General features: G+C 61.2%; 1 protein-coding gene across 1 annotated transcript in view; it reads right to left on the bottom strand.

The window, feature by feature from the left end:
* PPARGC1B (PPARG coactivator 1 beta) overlaps window positions 1–7041 on the bottom strand; it is a 45487-nt gene extending 38446 nt beyond the window's left edge. Inside the window, exon 1 of the mRNA XM_064388150.1 lies at window positions 6864–7041. Coding sequence (XP_064244220.1) covers window positions 6864–6947 — 84 coding nt within the window. The 5' untranslated portion in view covers window positions 6948–7041. The remainder of the gene's footprint in view (window positions 1–6863) is intronic.
* Window positions 7042–25259: the final 18218 nt, after the last annotated feature.

Raw genomic sequence — 25259 nt, forward strand, 5'->3', positions numbered from 1 at the left:
GCACCAGCCAAGGTGAGCCCCTGGCCAGCTCTGCCTGCAAGCCCCAATCCCACACACGGGCAGTGGGATCTGGCCCTGCTCCCAGCCCAGGGGTGTGGGCTCTGCCTGGCAGCACACGTGGAGCAAAGGTCCACAGCCACCAGCTCTGTGGCCACCAGTGTCACCACACCGTGCTGGCACAGGGACTGGCCTCTGCAGGGGAAAGAGAGACAGAGGCTGGCCCTGCTTCATCCTTCCAGAGAGCTGTGAGTGCCGTGTTTGTCACCTCCAGCTCCTGGCTGTCCCCTGGCACGTGCCCAGCCATGGCCTCAGGGTGACCAGTGCTGGTCTCAGCTCCAATCCAGCCCAGCTGCAGCCCGGTGTGCCAGTCCTGCATGCATGCAAGGGGTCACGGCAGCCTCCCGAACACCCCGCAGCTACAGATGCACTTTCTTCATGAAAAAATAACAACACGACTCCCTCCTACCTAGGAACTTGGCTAAAAACCGCAAGAAAAGCGCTCAGCAAAAATGCTGCACCCCCGGGGACAGCTGGGGCTGCTCCAGCCGTGGGTCACCTCGTGGCAGGGCAGCCAGGTCCCCAGCTGTCACTTGTGAAAGCCACATCCCCCCTTGCAGGGCGTGGGAGGGAGGAGAACAAACATGAAGAGAGGCAGCTGGGCTTCCTTCCATCGCAGGCTGCCCCAGCTCAGCCCGCAGCCCCGGCCAGGACGCTCGGCCCTCGCCACAGGATTTCCTTGCTCTTGACGTCCATGAAAATTAGGAAATGAGGGTTCCTCGGGGAATAGGTGGGGAAGGCAGCTTTTGGCAGCGGGGGTGAAAGGATGACACTTCCCACACTGTCCCTCCATATGCTGGGGACACAGCGTGTCCTGCAGCCCCCCAGACAAAGCGGGGAGCAGAAGGGACAGCAGTGCTGAGCTGCTGCTCTCTGAGCCAAATGGCAGCAAAGTGAAACAGGAACCGAGGGGGCTGGCGTGGCTGGCTCAGCAGAGGGGCTGCGGTGCTGCCCCGGCCGCAGGGGAAGAATTCAGAAAATGCATCTCAGTGAAGATACGCTGCTGCCCTGCAACTGGAGTCCCTGCAAGAGCCGGAGGCGCCACCTCAGCACAAAAACATCCATATAAAGCATGTACTGCTCATCCCAGGGGAGGGGAGAAGTGTCACATCAGCCCTCCATGGGCTCTCCTGCCTTTGTCCCCATCGGGGTGGGCAGGGGGCCATGGGGACAGAGGGGACACAGATGGAAAAAGCTCCTGGCACCCTTCAGCATCATCATGCTCCCTCCAGGGAAGCTTCTGGGGCTGGGGTGCCCACCCAGCTCCCATGGCTGCTGGCTTTGCCTCGGGACACTGGGATAAGTGAGATAAGGGAAGTATTTTCCCTAAGCCCCACATTGCAGAGATCAAAGGTCACTCTGGCTACTGCATGGGGCCGTGTCCCCAGGGCTGCCACAGCCCCCACCAGCACATACCGCCTTGCCACATGAAGAACCCCTCCCCTGGCGGGATCGAGATCTTCCAGGGCCAAAGGAGACTTCCAGCTTTTACTTTTCCTTCCCTGTGTTAATTCAGAAGTGAACTGGTTTAATGCAGCAGCTCGGCCTTGGCTGCTGCCTCCACGTGGGGAAGTGCAGTGAGACGGGGCTGGATGAGGACAGGGCTGGCGAGGCCCCGGGCGCAGCCAGATCTGTGCAAAGTCCTTCGGTGTTTCTCGGAAGCTCCCGTTATTGAAAGAAAACGAAAAAAAAACCCTCAACCAACCACCATAAATAAATAAATAATAATTTGTAAGCCAGAGTTCAGGAAAAGTGCTGAAAAGCAGAATGGCCGAGCGATAAGGGAAGGGAAACACATTGGCTGGACCATCACCCAGTGCCTACGGTGCCCGTGCCCCTGGAAGTAGGTCACTACCTCACCTGACCACCCGCCCCATTAACTTCAACCTTTAGTCCCTGCCTCCTTACTACAAGCACAGGCACCTCAAAACACCCTTGTCCGGGCGAGAAGGTGGCTCTGCAGGCAGCAGGAGGTGGGATCCTGCCTGCTCCTGGGCTGTGGGCCCACACGGCCGGAGCGTGGCGGTCACCGCGGCACGGCCGCGCTGGCGGCGGCTCCGGCGCGGACAGAGTTCCCCCCCGCTAAATCACTTCAGGCTGCCAAGCAGTCACGAGAAATATAAGCCCGCGCCGGGTTGCCATGGAGCAGGGCTCAGCTGCGGGAGCCCGAAGCCGATTCCTCCGGCAAACGTGTCTGTGGCCGAGGCCCTGCCAGCACCTTGCGGCCCCGGCTCCGGCCGGTGCCACACGCGCTGGAGCCGCGTCTCTGGGGACAGCCTTCCCTTCCCTGAGAGCCAGGGCTGCAGGGCCCCACAGGACAGTGCCCCCCGCCCCGGTGGCAGCATCTCCCCAGGGCATGCAGAAGTGGTGGCTTTGGCGGTGGTGTTTGGCAGCAGCAGCACAGACTGGCCCTGCTCAATGTCTCTGCCCCAGCCTGGGGATGTCCCCAAGCCTCCACGGTGCTGGCCAAGGGGGAATGGTGTCCTTCATGGGATCTAGAATTGTTTGGGTTGGAAGAGACTTTAAAGCTCCTTTATTCCACCCCCCGCCATGGGCAGGGACGCCTTCCAGCCTGGCCTTGGACACTTCCAGCAGTCCAGGGGCAGCCACAGCTTCTCTGGGCACCCTGTGCCAAGGCCTGCCCACCTTCACAGGGAAGAATTGTTTCCTAGTGTCTCCTGTGACCCTGCTCTGTGTCAGTTTGAAGCCACTCTTGCTGTCCTGTCACTACAGCACTGCAGCTCCCACATCCTGCCACAGCCCCCAGCCCCACCAAAGGGGATCCCAGAGCCTGGTGGGCTCCTGCCCTTGGCACCACAACAAACCATCTGCCAGGAGCCAGCCTGTGCCATCCCTGTCCCCAGCCCTGCACCAGAGACATTGGAACCATTCTCCAAAAACAGGAGTTTGGGGTTGGAAGGGGCATTCCCAGAGCATTTTTAATTAGACAGCCAACCGTGCCAAAGAGCTCGTGTAAGTGGAGTTCCTCCCTACAAAAAGGCTTTTGACATTGGAAAGGTTAATGTGAGAGAGATCCCTCTCCCTCACAAAGCTCCCTTTGCTGGAGGCCCTCGTTGAGCCCTTAATTATTCACCTGTTGGAGAGGTGCCTTTCCATTACGGCATGAGAGCGGGGCAGGGATGGGGAAAACCCCGGCGTGGGGCACCCCTGGGGTGGGGAACACAGGTCAGAACCCCGGGGCAAGGCAGGCAGGTGTGGGGGCAGGCTCTGAGGGGCAGGTTCCAGCCCAGCCCTCCTCTCCCTCCGGCTGCTCTCTCTCCCCTGGCTCAGCTCAGCCTCTGCTGTGGTGGGGACAGCCACCAGCACCCCCAGCTCCAGCTCGGTGACAGCCACCAGGACACAGCCACCCTGCTTCCCAGAAAACTTCAGCCTCCTCCAGCCCTGCCACTGCAGCAGCCCTTCGACCCACGCTGCAGCAATGCAGCTGAGGATGCATTTTGCACGGGCCCTCGGGCAGTCCACTGTCCAAACCCACCCCAAATCTTCACGAGAAAAGTCACAGAAAGAGCAGGATATCAATCAGCTCAGTGAGGACTATCAGAAATTAGAGATGCATCCCCACCTCAGCACTAGAAATGCCAACCCAGCACGGGCTCGCTGTGCCTCCTGCACTCATCGATGGATTAAGCTGTTAGCAGGAGGCTGGGAAGTTAAAGAGGGAATATTGTATTTCAGTTCATGTGATCTTTAAACATACATCCCTCTGAGAAGCAGCCTGGGTTTTTTTATTATTTTTTTCACCCCCCCCGCTGCACTTTGTTTGGGGTTTTTAAAGGAATTGAAGCCGTCAGAGGCACAGTGCTCCAGCCTCTCGCAGGGATGCTGAGAGCTGCTCCGCGGTGCTCTCAGCAGAGCTGCCTGGCTGGCACTTCCCAGTGCCTGGTGCCAGCAGATGAACCAGCTACAACCAGCTTCATACCTCTGAGCAGCAGAGTTGCACAAAATGGATTAAGCAGGCCCAGAAATGACACATTTTGAGGCGCAGCAGAACAAAATCACTTTTTTTTTTTTGGTTAGAAAAAAATAGAAAAAATAAGAAAAAAGGAGTTGGCAGGAGAAAGGCAGATATCAAGTGAAAAACCCTGATTTTCTTTCTGTAGCAATGCAGGTACCACGTGAATCATCGCTGTCCTCGATATGTAAATAGAGGTTAGCTGGCACCCTCAGCACAAACCCTTATGAATAAGAGGCTGATGTAGATACCCCTGCCAAACCTTCCCCGAGAGCCTCACTCAGGATTCCTCCCCTGGAGGGGAAGGGATCACCTGGCACCTGCAGCAGCTGTGCCTTCCTTGCAAAAGCAAGGACGGGGAGCAGCATGGGCGAGAGAGCAGCAGAGTCCCAGTTCCTCAACATTTCCACGAAGGAAAACAGCCACTATTCATCATCCCGTGGGCTCCTGACAGCGCAGCCTCTCAGGATAACCTGCTCCGTGCTGGGCTCCTTGGGCAGCAGCTTTGGGGCTCCAAGAGGAGTCAGCAACCCAGTTGTAAGAGGAGGCTCGTACAGTAGTAATGGGGAGAGACGTCAGCGCCAGCCCGGCCCGCCTCCCGCTCCCAGTTAGAAGGCAGCATGTGACAGAGCCAGGGCTGGAGCCTTCCCCCAGTTTCATCAGAGGTTAAGGTACAGGCACAACACATGCTTACAACTTCAGGCGCTTCTTAAGCAAACGCATGCAAATCATAGCTGGGGGGGGCTGTTTTGTCTTCCTTTTTCCGTCTTCTCTTTGCTTCCCATGGCAGCCCTGAGCCCCTCAGCGCACGTGGGGACAGAAGAGGAAATGGAATTATCGAAAGCAGGCGCCGGACGGAGAGCACAGAGGGGCTGCACGGGAGCTGCAGCGAGCTGCAACGCTGCCCTGGCTGCTGCTCTCCTCCCACACCTGCAGATTTCAGAGCAGCGCTACCTGTGCTGCTCCCTCCAGCACAGAGCACGCCGGGGACAGGGAGAGAAAACAGGGGACACGGCCAACTACGTTTCATCGACATTGTCTCATTTCAGCACAGGCCATTTCACAGTTCCAAATTTTCCAGGGAATATTCACAACATGGTGGGCTTGCACCAGAGAAGGATGACAATTCGTAGGATTTTTTTTTTTCCCCCTCCCTTAGCAGTTGCTTTTTGGAATAAGATTCTTAAATTGGCACATCAAATGCTGACCAAAAAGCAAAGAAAAAGAGAAACAAGCCTCCAGGCACATGCTGCAACCATAAGGGTTTATCATGTCATGGTTAGCACACGGAGAACAGGAGGGTTATTACAGGGAAGTGGAGCCAGGAACTTTCACCTGCTCAGGGAGCAGTGGGGCTGGTGGGAGCTGCAGCCTTTGTGCCACACTGCCAGGGGATGGCATCCCACACACGCAGCCCACTCAGGGGACAGCGTCCCGCACAGCCAGCCTCCCCTCTTCCAATGGCTCCCTCAGCAACAACAAAATGGAAAAACCCCACAAAGTGCTTACAGAATCTCGGCCCACTTCTCACCTTTCCTGACCCTTCTGCTGTAACCAACCTGTCAGCAGCTCTCGGTTAAGCAGCCCGGCTGCCTCCCCCTGCTCTGCCCCCGAAGCCGCCCGGTCCCGTGCCAAGCCGGAGCGCGCTGGCGCTGGTGCAGGCGAGCAGGGGTGCCGGGACTACATCAATCTGCCTGGTGGCGAGCCCTGCCTGGTTCTGTCTGGCACACGCACCGCGGGCAAATCTGATTTAGCAGGTCTCGAGCCCGTGTTTGTTTTGAACCCAAACGGCGGCAGGATTAGCCCCCGGTGCTGTTCCCCACTAACACACACGCTCCCGGGCTGCGTGCAATCGCGGGGCTGAACTGCTGAGAGAGCAAGGGTTGGGATGAATGCGCCCGCTTCACAATCTGAGCTATTTTGTAATCCGTGGTTATGAAAGTGAAGGGTCGGGGGGGATGATAAATAACTACAGAAAACTCTTCCCACTTGCAGCAGCCTCATGGAGCCGACTGCGAAATGCGCGGCCGTGCTCGGGCTCAGCCCCGGCTCCTGCCCGGTTTATTGTATAGCGCCTCTCTTGCAGCCCCCAAAATGGAAAAGCATGCGAGCCCTATAGCCAGCACGGCTCGCTCTCGTGATCCCGCCGGAGCTGCCAAGGAGCCTTAATCTGATTTTAATACCCAGCTCCGTCCAAAACACAGCCCATCCACATTTTGGAGCCGGCGACTCGCAGCACCGAGACCCCCGTCGCTGTCGCACCCCCCCCTCCCCAAACCTCCATCCCCCAAGATCCCAGCCCGTATGCGTGGAACTGACGCTCGGCATGACTCATCCCACAGCCCGGCTCTGTCAGCCCCCACCGCGCAGCCCCCTGCGGAGCCCCCCCCACCGCCCGCACCGCGCCGCCCCCTCCCCACTTCGGGGAGCCCTAACAACCGGGGGGGGGGGGTGGCTCTGCACCGCAACCCATCAACTTGTCCCCTGTCCCCCCGAGCTGCCGGCCGATGGGGGAGTGGGGGGGCGCGGGAGTCCACGTGCGAGTGGTGCTGAAAGCGCCGGCGGGGCTGCGGGGCTGCGGCCGCCCGGGAGCCCCGGGAGGGGCGCGCACAGCCCCGCGGGCGGCCGGCTCCGCAGCCGGGGGGAGAACGGCACCGCCGCGCCCCGCCGGGGCACCGGGCGGACCAGCCGGGCCCCGCACCATCCGGCAGAGCACCGGCTCTTCCCCGGGGTGCCCCGGCAAGCAGCGGGGGGGTCCGTCCGCTCCCCCCGCTCCGGCTGCGGCGCGCCGGGGAGCCGCGCAGCAGAGCCCCCCCCGCCCCGCGCTGCCTACCTGGCTGTCAGCTAGGTAACTGAACACGAAGGAGGAGAGATCCTCGTCGAGCAGAGAGCTGCAATCCGGCCCCGGCTCCGCCATCTTCCACCTCCGGCTGGGGCTGAGCACCGAGCATGCAGCAGGCGCGGCGGCGGGAGCCGGGCGGCCGGCGGGGCGGGGAGCGCGGAGCGCCGGGGCGGAGCCGCCCGCAGCCCCCGCCCGCGGAGCCGCCCGCAGCCCCCGCCCGCAGCCCCCGCCCGCAGCCCCCGCCCGCAGCCGCTGCGGGAGCCGGGCACGGGGGGGATCGCTGCCAGGAAGCGCCCCGAGGGCTTTGCAGACACGCGTGGGACGGCACTTTTTGTGTGCCCCTTGGAAGTGGCACCCCGTGGCACGGGGGGCGGCCAGCATCGCCCGCTGGCGCGGCACGGCCCCTGGGCTGCTCTGAGTTTGGATGTGCAAGCGCTGGGTGCAGCGGGTCAGAGCAGGGGGATCGTCCAGGCTCTCTGCGGGGCTTTTAAAGTGGTTCCTGCAGGAGTGCCATCCCCAGGGACGCTCACACGCAGAGGGAACCCACTGCGAACAGTGCCACTGCTCGCACCTTAAAATTGCCAGCGTTTAAAAGTGGGAGCATCCAACAGCGCCAGGCGCCTCTCAACAGTCCCCAGAGCACCCCACTTGGAGCGATATTTGGAGATATAAAAACCCTGAGAGCCACAGTTGGGCCGGGGGTCACTTCCAGGCTCGGTGGGTCTGCACAAAGTGGGACCAGGGGACTGCAGTAAAGAGTAGAAAGGAGCAAAAGATCTTCTGATTTTCCTTGTTTTCGTTTCAGCTGCGGCTGTGAGCATCTTGATGTCACGCACGTCATCTTTCTGTCTGGGGTTTTGAGGCGTATCCTAAAAGCCCTTTCAGAAATAATTAATGATGGGACCAAAAATCTCATGAATGTTCTACTTACTTACCCGTAGCAATTACATGGGAAAGAGCAGGGCTTGGCACTGCAGCCTGAATTAGCTGATACACAACCAACCAAGAGGCAACACCTGCAGCCTAATGGCTCCAAATCCTTGATTCCCCTCAGACTGCCTAGCCAGACCTGCACAGGGTCACTGGAAAGAGCTGGTGGAGCAAAGTGGTGTGGAGCTATCGGGGTGGGGAGCTCTGTGCCAGGCTCTGAGGGGTGAACACAAAGTGCTTCTTCCTCTGGCAGGAAAGGCCCGCTGCCTGCCCGTGTTCTCTTTGCTGTTGTTTCAAAGGCAGAGCTGTTTCCAGCCACTCTTTTAATTCCCCCTGGCCTCCCTTTGGCTCGGGACGTGTTGTGAACACCACGCAATGGAGCAACACTGGGTTTTCCCTGATGATCCCAAGCCTTGCACCAAAGGGAGATGTCAGGGACAGCGCCTGTTGTGTCACACTGGGAGCTGCAGGCCAGGGTGGCCTGGCTGCTGGGACGGGACAAAGCAACTCTTCCTCATTGCTCTGCACTCTAGTACTAATTACTGAGTGCCAAAACACTTACCCAAGGTGCTTTTCCGGCTGCCCTGCCAGCAGTGAAATTTCTCTTCCCATGGGTGGGAGGCCTGGGCCCCGAATGCCCTGCCAGGATTCCCAGCTGCAGTCACAGCGGGCACAGCACACTCAGCAGCGCCAAGGAAGGAAATTGCCTTGCTCTGGGGCATGTGCGAGCCCTTGAAGACTGAGACTCAAATTCCCAGCTGAGCCCCTGAGCAGTGATCTGACATGCATTCCTTTCTTTGCAGAAGATACAAGTGATGGAGGCTGCGGGGTGATGGGGATGAGCTGAGGACAGAAGGGAGGTTTGCCCCATCGGGGCTGGCAGGCCTCACCATGCCAGTCCTTTGGGAGGGATTTGTTGCACAAAAGGCGAGGTTTGCACTCGAGTATCTCGTGATTTCCTTTGCACCATCTGCACTCAAGTAGGAAGTAACATTCGTGGGAATTACTCGTCAATTGTCATTCGAAAATCAAGTTGTGCATAGCTGGGTTTTTCAGAAATACCTTTTTTCCCTTCTGGGCCATGTGCAAGCACATTTCCTCCTCCCTTTCTTTCTCAGTGAGGAAGATGAGCCCTTTCCAGCTTGCAGGACACCCCCCTGGCAGCAGCCAGCCCCAGGCGTGGAGCAGCATGAGGAAAGCAAAGCCCTGCCTGCACTGCCCCATTTCTCCTCTGAACAGACAGGTGAGGGCTTCTTCCAGCCCTGCAGCAAAACTGGATGTGGCACTGGGGTCAGACCCCCGTGTGCTGGGAGGGGGACAGACAGCACAGCACAATGGGGGCATCTTGGCCAAGTGGACTTTCTGCTGCTTCTGGGTTTCTGTGGGATCTGCAGGATGAAGTGTAGCTGCTGACGTGGCTGCAAGTTGTTGTTAACCTGCCCAGCTTCAGCTCCCGACTGCTCTGGACTTTTGCACAGTCCAAGCATTTTTCTGTGCCTTTTGGTTCTTTTCACCTGTGAAATGGAGATCACACCACTTCCCTGCGCCCTGCAGTTTCTGGAGGAATTGGTTGAATAACACTCGTAAAAGGGCTTCGGAAGCACCAGGAGAGAGGCGAAGGAGGACACGATGTTATAAGTGGTGTTGTCTCCACCTGCTCGGAAGTCAGTCTTGTGGCAGCCTCAGAAGCACCTGTGGTGGGTAGGGAGGGTGTCTGGGATGCCGTGGTGTGCATGGGACATGGCACTGCCCGTGTCACACACACAGGATCCAGCCATGTGCTCACAGCTTTGCTCCTCAACCGGACCCTGAGCTTCCAGAGCAGCTGCCGGAGCTCCAGCTCCTGCTGCTCTCGGTGTCTGTGGGCTCAAGGAGGTGGCAGCTGCTCTGGAGCAGAGTTAAGCCCCCGTGCCCACCCTGGCCTGGCAGCCCTGGCTGTGCTGGAGCGCCCGGCAGCAGCTCCAGGGCTGGGGATAACATTACCGAGGGAAAATATAACAGGAAATGTTGCGAACGTCCTTTCAAAACAACAGCGAGCGAGTAATGTCATTGGGCCAGCGGTCAGGAGGGGACAGGGTTTGAAGGTACCCCAGCCTGCCAAAGGCCAGGCGTGGGCCAGGGGCAGAGCCAATGGGAGCCTGCTGGGCAGGAGCCACCCCGGCCCGGCCACCGCCCGCCCGCGCTCTCACGTTGCAGCTGCCTCTGTTTGTGGATGGCAAAACGTTGGAGGGAGCAGGCAGTGAGGGGCAGCGGCAAATGGGGCTCTCCTCGGAGTTACAACATCGGCAGTGCCGCTGGCGACACTCTCTGCTGGGCACTCCGTGAAATGGGGGTGGCACGGTGGCCCCTGGGGACGGGGAAAGGCTTTGTGCGCTGCCAGGAGCTCTGTGAGCTGGGTGAGCTGGGGGCAGCTGAAGGGGAAGGTGTCCCCAGGCTGCCCCGGAGTGCCCTCCATCCCCCCGGCTGCTCGCTGGGGGCCTCGGGGCACAGAGGCTGGCAGTGCCATGCCCAGGGTTTCTGGGGCCCCGCTCCCCTCGGGGCACAGAGGCTGGCAGTGCCATGCCCAGGGTTTCTGGGGCCCCGCTCCCCTCGGGGCACAGAGGCTGGCAGTGCCATGCCCAGGGTTTCTGGGGTCCCGCTCCCCTCGGGGCACAGAGGCTGGCAGTGCCATGCCCAGGGTTTCACCGAGTTTCTCTGCCTGGCTCCTTTCCACGAGCTCTCTTTCCCTTCCCCTGCTGCAGCCCTGCTCAGCCTTATCCTTCACCTGCGATCACGAGCACAGGGACAGAGTGTTGCTTTCCCTCCATGCTTTCCGTGCCTCATTAGCTGTGTGCACCTGGGAGCTCCTCTCCTCCTCCTCCTCCTCCTCCTCCTCCTCCTCAGCTGCTGACAGGAGGGCTCTGTTGTGCTCCATGGCCAGCAAGGAGTGAAAGTCTGATGTCCTCTCTGCCACAGGGCTGAGGGACTGGCCCCTGGGGCTGGAGGGGACCTAAACAAAAGTGGATTTTGAGGGCAAGGTGGGCTCCTGGCTGAGACCCAGCTTGTCCAGGGAGCAGGGCTGAGCCTCTGGTATTTCAGAGGTTGCCATTCCTGCTCCAGGCTCCCTCAGCATCATTGCAGAGTGTCTCACAAAGCCCTCAGGCAGGCACACCAGGACACCATGGGCACTCTGTGCCGTGCCACAGCCCCCCATGCCCCTCTGTGTGCCTGGCAGAGGGTCCCCCACCCTGTGCCACCTGCCAGGCTCTCTGCAGCTCTTTCCCTGGAGCAGGGGCTGCTGCAGCTCTGTCAGAGGAGCCCGTGGCCAGCACTGAGGGCTGCAGGGATGCACCCGTGCAGGGGGAGGCTGCACAGGCTGCAGCCTGCCCCACCCTGCAGCCTGGAGCGTGCTGGGGAGGCAAATCCACACAGTTATTGCAGAGAAAACCTGTGAGGAGACAAATGTGATGGTGAAGGAGCAAGAAGGGGGTTTTGTGGATGCACTGTTGAAACAGATGGGAATTTCCTGGAGCAAGAGGCAGCAGAGGGGAGGGATGGCTCCTGCACGATGGCTCACGCTGCCCACCAGCTGTGTGGGCCGAGCAGGGGACCAGGATGCCCAGTGACTCCTTATGGCACTTTCAGTGACTCATTTGTCCACAGAAGTAGCACACCCACAGCAGCTGAAGCAGCCTGTCCTCCTCCCCAGGCTGCTCTGGCACAGCAGGGCCAGCCGGCCCCTTCTGCCCAGGGATGAGAGGCTGGCAGCAGCCCAGGGCACTCGGCTCATCCTGTACCTCACTTCATCTGGGGAAGGAACACGCTGTCAGAGACCTTGCCCTGCTCTTTCTGCCCTGCCTGACGTCCCAGCCTGCAGCCCCAGCCTGCCCCTCGCTGTTCCAGGGCTGGTGCCCCCTGTGCTGCCCAGAGCAGCCTGGCACAGGGCACCAGCCAGCCTGGGACTGGCAGGATGGCACCATCTGCTTCGTGTCCCTCGTGTCCCTTTCACTCCGGCTGAGCTCGGCTTTCCCACAGCTCTGGCAGCTCTCACACTGTGCTGCCAGTGTCTGTCACAGCCCATCCATGTCACCCTGCTGGCCTCTCGCTGCCCCCCTGCCTCATCCCTTCCTGCTGAGCTGCCTCTGCTCCTGGTGGTGCTGCCTGGGCTCCCTCTCTGCCCATTCCTGCCTGCCAGGACAGCACCAGGAGCTGGGCTCTCTCCTGTATCCCCCCATCCTGCTGCCAGCTGCTCCCAGGAGGGGTGAGGGGCTTTGGGGTGACTGGCTGAGACCAGGCTGGCCTCATCCTCCTCTGCTGATGGCTCTGAGCAGGGCAGCTCCTCCTGCCTCTCCCCGGAGGCTGCTCAGAGTCTGGGTGCCTCTCTCCCTCTCTCTCTTTTAACTGCCTCATCCCAGAGACGCGCCGTGCTCACCAGAGCAGGTCCTGATCCTCCTGCACCAGCAGAGCTGGCCAAGGCAGCGAGCAGTGGAGGGAGACGCTTTGGATCTGCAGCACTGCTGAGCAAGGACTTGCTGTTCCCCAAGCAGCTGTTGCTGGCAGGGATGTCCATGGGCATCTCCTGGCTCGTGACTCCCCGCCTGCCAGGCTGGCTCTGTGTGTCCCTGGGCCTCCATCTCACAGCACGCCCTCCTCCCCTGCCACCAGCTCTCCTCCGAGCATCCCCCGCAGTGACTGGCCACCACTGGGGGCTGCTGCTCAGCTCCTGCAGCCCTGCCTGGGCACGAGTGATGGGAAGGGGCTGCTGCTCAGCTCCCGGCACCCCCTGAGCACAGACACTGCTCTCAGAGCAGCATCCCCTCTGCAGTGTTCCCCCCGTGCCAGGCTGGCGAGCAGAGCCACCCTCAGCACTCTGGGGGCCGGGGTCTCAGTGGGGCTGGCTGCTGGGGGGCGGGCAGCAGGCACTGGTGCATCTCCCAGCCCTGGCAGACACTGCTGTGCTGCTCCTCAGTGCCCCAGCACTGTCTCCCTGAGCAGGAGACGCTTCAGCTCCAGCCAGTGCTATAAATAAAACCGCGTTCTTTTATCCCGCCAAAGAGGTTCTCATCGATTTTACCTATTCCTCCTCCTCCCCCCAATCCCTTTGGAATGTGAAGTCAGCTGTGGAGGAGCCTGGGGAGCCGCCAGCCCGGCTGGGGAAATGCCACCCCCTGCAGCCCCTCTTCCTGGGAATAGCTGCTCTCACTCCGGGCAGGCGTCACCGCCAGAGGAGAGCAAACGGAGCTCCCCGGTGGAACTTTGCTGGCTAATTATTTATTAATGTCCTGGCAGCGCAACCGCCGGCAGCCAGGCAGCCCCTGAGCCCCAGGAGGAGGAGGAGGAGGAGGATGGAGAGCTCTGCATGGAGAGCTCTGCTGGAGGAGCTTTCTTGCACGGGGCTCGGGGTGAGCTGACCCCGCTTCGGTGCCCGGCTGCTTCTGTTCCCCCTGGCTGAGTAAAGGGGGCCCATCCCAGAGACCCTGGGAAATGCTGAGGGCTGGTGGGCCCTGGTCCCTTGTGGGTGATGGCAGCTGTGGGGCTCAGCCCCCTCCCCAGAACAGGCAGCGTTTTGGATGCTGACTTTGCTGCAAGCAGCTCCTCTGCACACAGGAGCTCCCCGTGCAGGGCTAGCAACAGAAATAATGCAGCAAATCACAGCTCGCACAGCCTCCCTGGCACTTGAAAGCATCTCGAGAGCTTAAAAAGCTGCAAGATGCTCTCATTCCCATCCTCTCCCCGCTCCTGTGCTCAGAGGACGGGGAGGGGAGCATCAATTTCCCCGGCAACGGGGCCGCGGTTGGGCCGGGAGGCAGGGCAGCCTCGTGCTGCCCGAGGAGCGGCGCTCCGGCTGACTCATCGCCGTGCAGGATGCAATCAGCACGGCAGGAGCAGGCCCCTGCTGCTCCGCACAGGTATCTGTGTCAGCCACGGCTATTTCCAGCTCTGCCCGCGCTCCCGGCTCCGGCAGAGGCAGGAGCGCGGCCGCCTCGCTCCCCCGCCCGCCGCAGCCGCGAGTTTCCCGGGAGCCGGGGGATGGAGATGGCATGGAGATGGCATGGAGATGGCATGGAGATGGCATGGAGATGGCATCCCAGCAGCCCCAAGTGCGCATCGAAGGGAGGAGAGGCGCCGTGCCACGCGCTGCCCACGCGTGCCGGGGTGTGGGGGCACAGGGCTGGCAGCGCTGGCACCGAGGGCGGCATTTAGGGATGTTATTGTCATTGGGATATATGACAATATACATATTGTCATGTATCCCAATCCCCAGCGGGGATGGGATAAAGCACAGTTTGGGAAGTGCTCCGGCCTGGAAAGGCAGGGGAAGGACCAGGCTAAGGGAGCACAGCAGTGAGGGGCAGTGCCTTTCCCTGATGGAGCAGATATCGGGAGCCCCACGGGTCAGCAGCTCTGCTCCCCAGCTACATTGAGTGCCTGCCGTTCCCCAGCAAGCTGTTGAGCCAAACCACACTCAGAGAGTGAGATTTTTGGATTCCCAAAATGTTTGCTTAAGATTTTGCCTGCTGCTTTTCCCGCTGGTTGCCGTGAGCTGGAATTGGGGAAAGGCTCAGGAGCTGGGCAAGGATGGAGCCCTCCAGCCACGAGCCTGGATCACAGCAGGGGTTTTACAGCTGGGGCTGTCCCAGCAGGGCAGGAGCTGCAGCCCTGTCCCCGTGGCCATGAGCAGAGGCCACTGTGCCATCACACCAGTGCTCAGACTGGGAAGGACTGGTGTCCCTTCCTGGGAAGCCCAGGGGGAGCAGGCCCAGCCTTGCACAGCCTTGGGGCTTTTCCCAAGGTGCTGGAGGTTCGCTCACCTTCCCTGGAGGTGTGATATGGGAGGAGCCTCCATGTGTGATTGCAGATGTGCCTGGCGTGGCTCTGCCCAGGATGGTGACACGATGGATGTGTGACACCCCTGAGCCCCCGGTGTGGCAGGGAACATTCTAAATCCATTTTCTGTGCCCTGAGTGTGAGCTGTGGTCACCACCCAGCTGGGCCTGCGGGGGGCAGGTGTGGGGGACAGTGGGAAAAGAAGAGATGGATGCATCCAAGGGGCTGGCAGGGCTCTGTGCCTCACATCCCTTTGGCCTTTGCCTGCCCTGTGCCCACCAAAGCCCAGCCTGGGAGGGGGTGAGGCCACAGCCAGACCTGTGCCCCTGCCCAGGTGCCAGGCTGAGAACAGCACCCAGCGCCTCTGTCCTTCCCACAGCCCTCAGCACGGGAGAACTGCTGCGGTATTTCACTGGAAAAACCACATTAATCATCCTCAGCGCCTCCTCCCTGGCCTTTGTCACACTTTGGTGCCCCAGCACTGGCTTTAAAAGCATTATTTATTTTTAATAAAAGCTGATCTAAAGAGCGGCGTTGGCGGGATGATAAAAATAAAAATGCAGTGGTTGTCACAACTGTCAGCATCCCTGGGAATGGGGTCTGGCAGTGCCCAGCTGCCTTCCCCCCCAGCCTGAGTGGCTGCACAGGGAGGGAGGAGGAGGCCAGCAGTGCGTGCCTTGGGCATCCTCTCTGCCAGGGAAGCAGCTCCTGCTCCTTATTTTAATACACAGGTGCACTTCTCCAGTGTATTTGTAATTTTCTAAATGTTTAGCAACTTTAATTTCATTTACTGCATGAATAAATGAGCAAATAGGACATATACAAATGTTGGGAAGTAAATTAGCTTAAGTCTCTTCATTAAAAGAACTATGTGTTATTAAAACATCTGTGTTGCAATGTGCTGCTATCACATTAGCAACAGGAACAAGAAATCCTGTTTATCCCTAGGAAACGAGATTTTCAGGGCATGGATCTGGCAGCGTGCACCGGGGCTGAGGCTGCAAACCACGGTGCCTGGCAGCATCTCCATTTCCCCAGGGAGCCCTGGAGAGTCACGGGGCACATTCCGTGTCCCGGGCTCCAGGGTGAGCTGAGAGCTTCATCCCCAGGCTGTCCCTGGAAAACTCTGCCTGCACTGCCCTGCCCCAAGGCAGCGTGCCTCGGGGAGGGGGAGAGGGGAGCCTGCAGGAATTGAGCAGGAATTGAGCAGGAATTGAGCAGGAATTGAGCAGGAATTGAGCAGGAATAGAGCAGGAATTGTGCAGGAATTGTGCAGGAATAGAGCAGGAATAGAGCAGGAATTGTGCAGGAATTGTGCAGGAATAGAGCAGGAATTGAGCAGGAACTGAGCAGGAATAGAGCAGGAATTGTGCAGGAATTGTGCAGGAATTGAGCAGGAATAGAGCAGGAATAGAGCAGGAATTGTGCAGGAACTGAGCAGGAATTGTGCAGGAAGGATGCAGGAATTGAGCAGGAAGGATGCAGGAATAGAGCAGGAATTGTGCAGGAATTGTGCAAGAATTGTGCAGGAACTGAGCAGGAAGGATGCAGGAAGCACACCTCTCTCACTTCCTGGCCATCTCTTCTCTTTCCCTCATTTTTCCTTCTGTCAGACGGGAGCAAAGCTGGACTGGAGGCCCCGGGCAGAGCCCAGCCCAGCTCCTGCCCATCCCTGTGCTGAGGTGTGGCTGCCCTGCAGAGCAGGGTCAGGGAGCTGCAGCAGGGCTCCTCTGGAGCTCAGGTTTGTCCCTGGCCCTTCCCGAGGAGCTCCCTGCGCAGAGCCCCGCCTGCAGCAGGCTCTGAACGCTGCCTGCCCGAGGCTGGGACCAAACAAAACCAGCATTCACGGGCGGTCATTGAAATTCCCAGCAGCTGTTCCCTGCCGGCACACTCAGGTCTGCCCTCCTTTGCTGTCCTCAGGCACTTCCAGGGACATTTTCCTGGGTGGCAGGGGAACAATTCACCCGTGACCAGCATCCCTCCTCCTCCTGCTCCTGCCTGATGGGAACCAGCCCTGCTGGGGGGGCACTGCCTGGTTCGGAGGCTCATTCAGTGCCAGCTGGGCACTGACACCCCTCTCACCGCCAGCCCCTGCCCTGCTGTCCCGCAGCTCCAGCTCATCCCCATCTCCTCCTGGTGCTGCCTGAGCCCCCGAGGCTGAGCCGGGCTGTGGGGAGGGGCTGCCCGGGCTGTGTCCATCCCCTCCCCGGTGGTCTGCACCGGGAGAGCCCCCAGGACACCGGGGGAAGCCTCGGGGATGGGGATGGGGGCCAGGCTCAGCACAGCAGCCCCAGGGGAGCTGGGCACGGCTCACACGAGGAAGGGATGGCTCGGGCACAGGTTTTGGTCAGGCTGGGCTCAGCCCCAGCCCTGGCCGGGCATGGGCAGGCAGGGGCACGCCGGGCAGGGCAGCAGGAGCCAGCACACTGCAGGGCCCTGCTGGAGCCTGGCTGCAGCTCGCTGCCCGGGGAAACGCTGCCTGCAGCCCCAGCACGGCTGCCAGCACAAACGAGTTTAGTGGCCTCAATTTAATTCCCATTTGGACAGGGTGGGGAGGAGATATAAGAGGAGGAGAAGGAGAGCAGAATTCTGGATCGGCCCTGGAATGGGATGGGATGGGATGGGATGGGATGGATGGGATGGGATGGGATGGGATGGGATGGGATGGGATGGGATGGGATGGGATGGGATGGGATGGATGGGATGGGATGGGATGGGATGGGATGGGATGGGATGGGATGGGATGGGATGGGATGGGATGGGATGGGATGGGATGGGATGGGATGGGATGGGATTGATGGGATGGGATGGGATGGGATGGGATGGGATGGGATGGGATGGATGGGATGGAGAGCTGCAGACATGTGGGGGGCACGAGGTGCCAGGGGTGAGCCCTGGGGCAAGGGGGGCTGTGCTGGCAGCAGGGATGAGTGACACAGGGACAGCAGAGGGGCTGCCACCTCTGGATGTGCCCCGTTCCTGTAGCTGGAGCCACCAGGGCGAGGGTGCTCCAAGCACGGAGCTCCCCCATGGGCTGCCAGGACAGTGCCCCTCTCCTCACCCAGGCTGTCCCTGGGGCTGAGCACGCCCTGCCAAGGGAAGGCTGGCAGAGGGAAGGTGCCACCTCAAGCCCTCAGGAGCCAGGGCTCCGATTTCACAAAATAAAGTGAGGTTTCCATCTGTATTTGCTTAGTGAGGTAATGGCTTTATTTCTGATGTGATGCTCGTGTCCCTGATGGCTCAGGCACGGGAAGGGAGAGCTGATAAGAGTGAAGAGGCCCGGCCAGAGGGAGGCTGGTGGCTGCTCTGTGCCTGGCATTCCCCACCTGGACCCCTTCCAGGGGATTCCAGAAATGCTGTCAGCTCTGGGAGCTGGGCTGTGGGCACGGGGAGGGCAGCAGCTCGAGGAGGTGAAAGCCAGCCCTGATAAGAGCTGGGCTCTGCCCCGTTATGGCTGTGGGGAAGGCACCAAGGGGAGCACAAGGTATTCCATACTTGGTGTGCCCTGCCTGGATCACGCTCTACCTCTGGCCTCATCCTCTTTGGGAGGAACAAACCTCTCTGGTGGGGCAGAGAGGAGATAACCCCCCTCCCTGACACCCCTCCGTGCCCACCCCATGCCCCTGGGTGACTGCTGAGGCCTGGCAGGCAGCAGGAATGCCCCTCCTTGGGGGATTCAATCACTCCCAGAGCAATCCAGCTCCATTTCTCCAGCACAAGAAGCAAACTGATGTGTTTTGCCCGAGGTAACTGCTTTACACGGGGAGGGCAATCCCCACCGCACCCAGTTCCCCCCAGCCTGAACAAGAAGCTGGGAAAAAGACAAATTTTCTTTGCTGAGGAGGAAGGAGGCTTCTCCTCTCCCCCATCACTTGTTCCAAGTTTGCCAGTCCCACAGAGACGTGAGCAGAGCTCTGTGCAGCTGGAGGGTTAACGTCTCATCTCTTCCAAATAAATAGAAAATGACCCAGTTTCTTTATTTTCCTCTTTTCCCAAAGTCCAAACACCCAAAAAATGAGATGGTAAGTGGAAGCCACAAATAGATTCCATGTATCCTGGCAGAGCTGGGAGATGAAAGCAGGGAAATCAGCTCCTGCCTCCCTTGCTCAGAGCTGGGAATGGTGCAGCACATCTTGCCAGGGGTTCCTTTCCCTGGATCAACCAAGCAGGAGAGGTTTTGGGTCTGACTCCAGCTCAAATCCTCATCCCTGGGGCACCAGGCTCTCCCCAGTGCTGCTCCCATCTGCCTTGCTCCAAGCACTAAGGTGAGTGGCAGAACGTGCCCAGCCTTCAACTATTCCTATCACGTCCCATCTGGAGACAGAAATCTGCCTGCTGGCTTCACAATTAAAATTGAAATGATTTGATTATGGGGCTTCATTAGTAAAAACAAACACCGGGCAGGCTCCCTCCCTCTCCCCGCCCAGCCGTTCCTCCCTGGGGCTGTTTTAGGTAAATCCCAGCCGGGACGCGGTCGGGATCACAAAAGGCTTCGTGTCTGCAGCTTGTAGCTCCTGTCGGGAGCAGCCTGAAAGAGGCAGGTTTTAGACCCCAAATCTCCTTTGGGGAGAGATGAAGGAGCAGCCCCGATGGGCTGAGCGGGGTGCCTGACACAGCAGGGAGGGGAGCAGGATGCTTTCCAGCCCCTCAGGATTCTTTCCAGCCTCTCTGGGTGCTTTACAGCCCCTCAGGATGTTTTACAGCCCCTCAGGATTCTTTTCAGCCCCTCTGGATGACTTCCACCCCCTCAGGATGATTTTCAGCCCCTCTGGGTGCTTTCCAGCCTCTCTGGATGATTTTGAACCCCTCTGGATTATTTTCAGCCCTCTGGGTTCTTTCCAGCCCCTCTGGGTGCCTTCCAGCCCCTCTGGATGCTTGCAGACCTTACCAAGGGGTTGCCAGAGCTCCTGGAGCTCCTGCCTGGACTCCATCCCCTTCCTTTCGTGAAATGCAACGGGGGCATTTGCACCTCCACACCAGCCTGGCCTTGTCCTTGCTCCTGGCTGCCTTTTCCTTCCCTGCAGCTGGAGCATCCCAGGGGAAGGGCTGAGCAGGCTGGGAGCAGGGATGGAGCAGGGATGGAGCAGGGATGGAGCAGACACAGAGCAGGGATGGAGCAGGGATGGAGCAGGGATGGAGCAGGGATGGAGCAGGCACAGAGCAGGCACAGAGCAGGGATGGAGCAGGGATGGAGCAGGCACAGAGCAGGCACAGAGCAGGGATGGAGCAGGGATGGAGCAGGGATGGAGCAGGGATGGAGCAGGGATGGAGCAGGGATGGAGCAGACACAGAGCAGGGATGGAGCAGGGATGGAGCAGGGATGGAGCAGGGATGGAGCAGGCACAGAGCAGGCACAGAGCAGGGATGGAGCAGGGATGGAGCAGGCACAGAGCAGGCACAGAGCAGGGATGGAGCAGGGATGGAGCAGGCTCAGAGCAGGGATGGAGCAGGGATGGAGCAGGGATGGAGCAGGGACACAGCAGGGATGGAGCAGGCACAGAGCAGGCTCAGAGCAGGCTCAGAGCAGGCTGCCCGTGGTGTGTGCAGATGCTCCAGTCCCTGAAGCATTGGCAGCTCTGGGGGAAGCAATTCAATGAGCACTCGGGGCCTTGGGAACAGGCTGTGCAGGCTGGGAGAGGAGGAATGCCAGTGGAGGAGGGCTCGGGAATGCTGCTGGGTTAGGGAGCCCTCCCAGGGACTGCTTTTCTCCAGTGGTGGAAGGACAAGGGGAACGGTTTCCAACTGACAGAGAGTAGGGCTGGGTTAGATATTAGGAAAAAACTGAAGTGTCACCAAGCTGGTGGCACTAACAGCATTGCTGTCCTACCCTGGCTTGCCTTGTGGGCTAAATCTTTAACCAGATCAAGGGTTTAACTTTATCAGTAGCTGGAAAAAGGTGGCACCACTTCCCTGGGGCAAAGTATCTTGATCCCTGCAGAAATCCCTTTTCCTGGGCCTCACTCAGCAGCTCCTTTGGCATGGGGACCCGTGGGACCCTGTGGGGCAGGGAGCACCCAGTGCCTCACACCACACCTGGGCTCCCAGCTGCTTTTCCCTCCAAAATCAGATTTTCACAGCCCTGAGGAGCTGGCACTTCCCCTGGCAGGGTGGGTACCTGGTCATGGATTGCCCTCCAGGTGGGCAGTGCAGGAGGGAAGCCACACCCGGAGCAGAGGCTTCTGTGTCCCCTCAGGGGAGCCCCCCAAAATCCCCCAGCCCTGGAAAACCTTGCACATCCCCTGCCCAGAGCAGGATGATCGATGGTTGTTATTAGAGGTGCAGAACAGTTTCTGTGCACAGCCGGGTGGCTCAGGAGCAATTCGTCACCCAGCGGCGAGGGGGGCCGGGCTGTCCCTCTGTCCCTGCCGGGGTGGGAGCTCTCTGCAGCCCGGCAGGGATGAGCCCAGACTGATGGGCACGGGCAGGGCTCGGGCACCGCCGCAGGGCAGGGCTCCGACCGAGCTGATCCCCGCACCCCGGGGCATCCCGCGGGATACGGGGGCGGGACGGCAGCCCCCAGCCCCAGGCCAGGGATCCATCCTCACAGCAGGGATCCATCCCCACAGCAGGGATCCAACCCCACAGCAGAGATCCATCCCCAGGGCAGGGATCCATCCCCAGGGCAGGGATCCATCCCCAGGGCAGGGATCCAACCCCAGGGCAGGGATCCATCCCCAGGGCAGGGATCCATCCCCAGGGCAGGGATCCAACCCCAGGGCAGGGATCCATCCCCAGGGCAGGGATCCAACCCCAGGGCAGGGATCCATCCCCACAGCAGGGATCCATCCCCAGGGCAGGGATCCATCCCCATGGCAAGGATCCATCCCCAGGGCAGGGATCCATCCCCTCAGCAGGGATCCATCCCCAGGGCAGGGATCCATCCCCATGGCAGGGATCCATCCCCACAGCAGGGATCCATCCCCAGGGCAGGGATCCATCCCCAGGGCAGGGATCCATCCCCAGGGCAGGGATCCATCCCTACAGCAGGGATCCATCCCCACGGCAGGGATCCATCCCCAGGGCAGGGATCCATCCCCACGGCAGGGATCCATCCCCAGGGCAGGGATCCATCCCCACAGCAGGGATCCATCCCCAGGACAGGGATCCATCCCCACAGCAGGGATCCAACCCCAGGGCAGGGATCCATCCCCACAGCAGGGATCCAACCCCAGGGCAGGGATCCAGCCCCAGGGCAGGGATCCATCCCCAGGGCAGGGATCCAGCCCCAGGGCAGGGATCCAGTCCCAGGACAGGGATCCAGCCCCAGGGCAGGGATCCAGCCCCAGGGCAGGGATCCAGTCCCAGGACAGGGATCCAGCCCCAGGGCAGGGATCCATCCCCACAGCAGGGATCCATCCCCACAGCAGGGATCCAGCCCCAGGGCAGGGATCCAGCCCGAGGACAGGGATCCAGCCCCAGGGCAGGGATCCATCCCCAGGGCAGGGATCCAGCCCCAGGGCAGGGATCCAGCCCCAAGGCAGGGATCCATCCCCAGGACAGGGATCCAGCCCCAGGGCAGGGATCCAGCCCCAGGGCAGGGATCCACTTCAGCTCAATGCCAGGGATCCATCCCCAGCCCCACGCCAGGGGTGACCCCCATCCTGGTGCCCCCATCCCGGTGATGCCCCGCACAGCAGAGGGGCTGCGAGGCGGGGAGGGGTCTCTGGGAGCACCCGCAGCCCCCAGCAGAGGGGTGCTGGGGGCAGTGGCAGGGGGGCAGTGCCAAGGGGGCAGTGCCAGGGGGCAGTGCCAGGGGGGCAATACCAGGGGGGCAGTGCCGGGGGGGCAGTGAAAGGGGGGCAGTGCCAGGGGGGCAGTGCCAGGGGGGCAGTGCCAGGGGGGCAGTGCCAGGAGGGGCAGTGAAAGGGGGGCAGTGCCAGGGGGCAGTGCCGGGGGGGCAGTGCCAAGGGGGCAGTGCCAGCCCGGCCCGGGGCTCAGCTGGCAGGGACACGGCACAGCCGGCGCGGGCGGCGAGGGGGGGCTGTAATGACGGTCCAGCTCAGCAAAGGTAGCAGAGCATGAAAGCAATTTCACACTTTATTAGACAATTCAGGTGCCAGCTGCACCAGCCTGGAGCGAGCGCTGCTGTTCACGGCTCCTCTCCTGCTCCGCAGCCCCGGGCTGGCTCTCCGTGGGCTCAGCCCTTCCTCGGGCCACGCTGGTCCCGGTGGGCATGTGGGGGGCCAGCGAGGGTGGCCGGGGGGCTGCTCCTCGTGGGCCACCAAGGGAACATTGCTCTGCTGGGAGCCAGCTCAGCCTGGCAGCGTGGGCAGCTCCGTGCCTAAAGCCACTCGGGCTGGCTGTGCCCTCCAGCCCAGGGCAGCCACCCTGCTCCTCCCCGCTCTTTTTGCCCTTCCAGCACCCCGTGGTGAGGGGATGGCTCTGGCATTGGGAGCCTGGGCCTGGACCTTGTGGCAGCTGCTTTTTCTCACACCTCCCTGCCCCCGGGGTGCCCCAGCAGAGCCGATGGGCACACGGACACCTGGGCACTCAGCCATGCTCCGGGCATGCCGGGCTCTCACCGGGGATGTGTCCCCAGGGAGCTGCAGGCTCACAGAGCTGCTCCGGGCACGCGGCCGGGCTGGCACCCGCGCCCTGGGGACACAGCCACGCACTGCCACACCCGCGGGTGGACAACATCCAAATGCCTGCACGTCCAGGATGTGAATCAGCCCCGACAGGAGCCGAGCTGCCCCGGAGCTGCTCCTGCAGCCAAATTCCGGCCGGGCTGGCGGGCAGCTGCCACCTCGGATCAGCCCCGGGCACGGCAAACCCCTGGCCTGGCATGCACTTCCCTGTTTGCACGGCTCTGTTTGCCCATGCCAAGCCGTGGCACGGTGGCAGCGGGCCAGGGCCGTGCCTAACCTTGACCCGGGCTCCTGGCGAGCAGCCGGCCCTGCCCAGCTGTCCCCCCGTGCCCCCGGGCACAGGCATGTTCCACCGGGCCAGCCAGAGCATTCCTCCCGGGAGAGCCTGTCCTTGGCAGGCTATTTAAAGGCACACTTGTGCCCTTTATCCCCCCTCATGTTTGGGCTGGAAGAGCCCCGTGCCCTCCCGTGACTCCAGAGGGCATTTCCAGGCTGAGGGCAGCAGCAGTGCCGTGAGTTTGGGTGAATTCACAGGAGAAGGGAGGGATGCAGGCAGCCACGTCCTGCAGCCAAGTACCAGCCCCTGTCCTGGGGACAGACCCCTGGGAAAGGTCCCCTGGCCATCGAGGCTGGCAGCAGGGCTGGGGGGAACTGCAGGGCCCAGCTCACCCCTTGGCACCCACAGGCTGGGGGAGCCACATGAGCTCATTGCCCTCTTCCTGCTGGGTGTCCAGCCAAGCCCTGACAACCCCATCCCTGACCACCCATCCCTGACCACCCATCCCTGACCACCCACTCCTGACCACCCAGCCCTGACCACCCATCCCTGACCACCCATCTCTGACCACCCAGCCCTGACCACCCATCCCTGACCACCCCATCCCTGACCACCCACTCCTGACCACCCAGCCCTGACCACCCCATCCCTGACCACCCACTCCTGACCACCCATCCCTGACCACCCAGCCCTGACCACCCATTCCTGACCACCCATTCCTGACCACCCACTCCTGACCACCCAGCCCTGACCACCCCATCCCTGACCACCCACTCCTGACCACCCAGCCCTGACCACCCCATCCCTGACCACCCACTCCTGACCACCCATCCCTGACCACCCAGCCCTGACCACCCATTCCTGACCACCCATTCCTGACCACCCACTCCTGACCACCCAGCCCTGACCACCCAGCCCTGACCACCCATTCCTGACCACCCATTCCTGACCACCCACTCCTGACCACCCATCACTGACCACCCATCCCTGACCACCCAGCCCTGACCACCCATTCCTGACCACCCATTCCTGACCACCCAGCCCTGACCACCCATCCCTGACCACCCCAGATCTCCTTCCAGGGGGAAGATCAGGCCCAGGCTCACACCCCGTGTGCCACTGTCACCTTTCAGCCTCCAAAGGGTCTCAGGCACCCCAGGGCTGTGCAGCAGGACCTGCCCAATGCTGCCATGGCTGGCACGGGGCTGACTGCTGGTGCACCCCACCGAGCTGGCAGGAAGGTGACCCGGGAGGGAAACCCGACCTGATGGGATGGAAAAATCCAGAGGAGCCACCTGCAGGGAGCTGGGGGGTGAGCCCTGTGGCTGCAGGGCCTGGGCTGGGGGGGCAAGCACACCCACAGCCCCTGCTCATGACCTTCATCCCCACCTACTCATCTTCCCTTGCCGAGGAGCCCATCAGCCCTTCCCCAGGCTGGAGCATCCCCAGGACACGTCCCCAGCTCTGGCAGCGCTGTCCCCTCCCAGGTTTGGTGTAGCTGAGCATTTCCTCGGGCATTTCAATGGCACCTGGGCACACAGGTACAGGTGAAAGGAGGGTGAGCCCCTCACAGCAGACCCCAGCCCCACACGGGGCAGTGCCCGGGGCTGTCCCCACCCGCCTGGCACCTGCTCAGGGTTGGGTGAGGAGGTGCCAGCCCTGCCCAGCCCGCACTGGGGAGCCCGTGGGTGGCCGGGCGTGCTGCGGCCCCCGGGCACGGCACGGCACGGCACGGCACGGCACGGCACGGCACGGCACGGCACGGCAGGACAGGGCAGGGCAGGA

The sequence above is a fragment of the Passer domesticus genome, chromosome 13 (assembly GCF_036417665.1).
Source record: "Passer domesticus isolate bPasDom1 chromosome 13, bPasDom1.hap1, whole genome shotgun sequence".
Lineage (NCBI taxonomy): Eukaryota > Metazoa > Chordata > Aves > Passeriformes > Passeridae > Passer > Passer domesticus.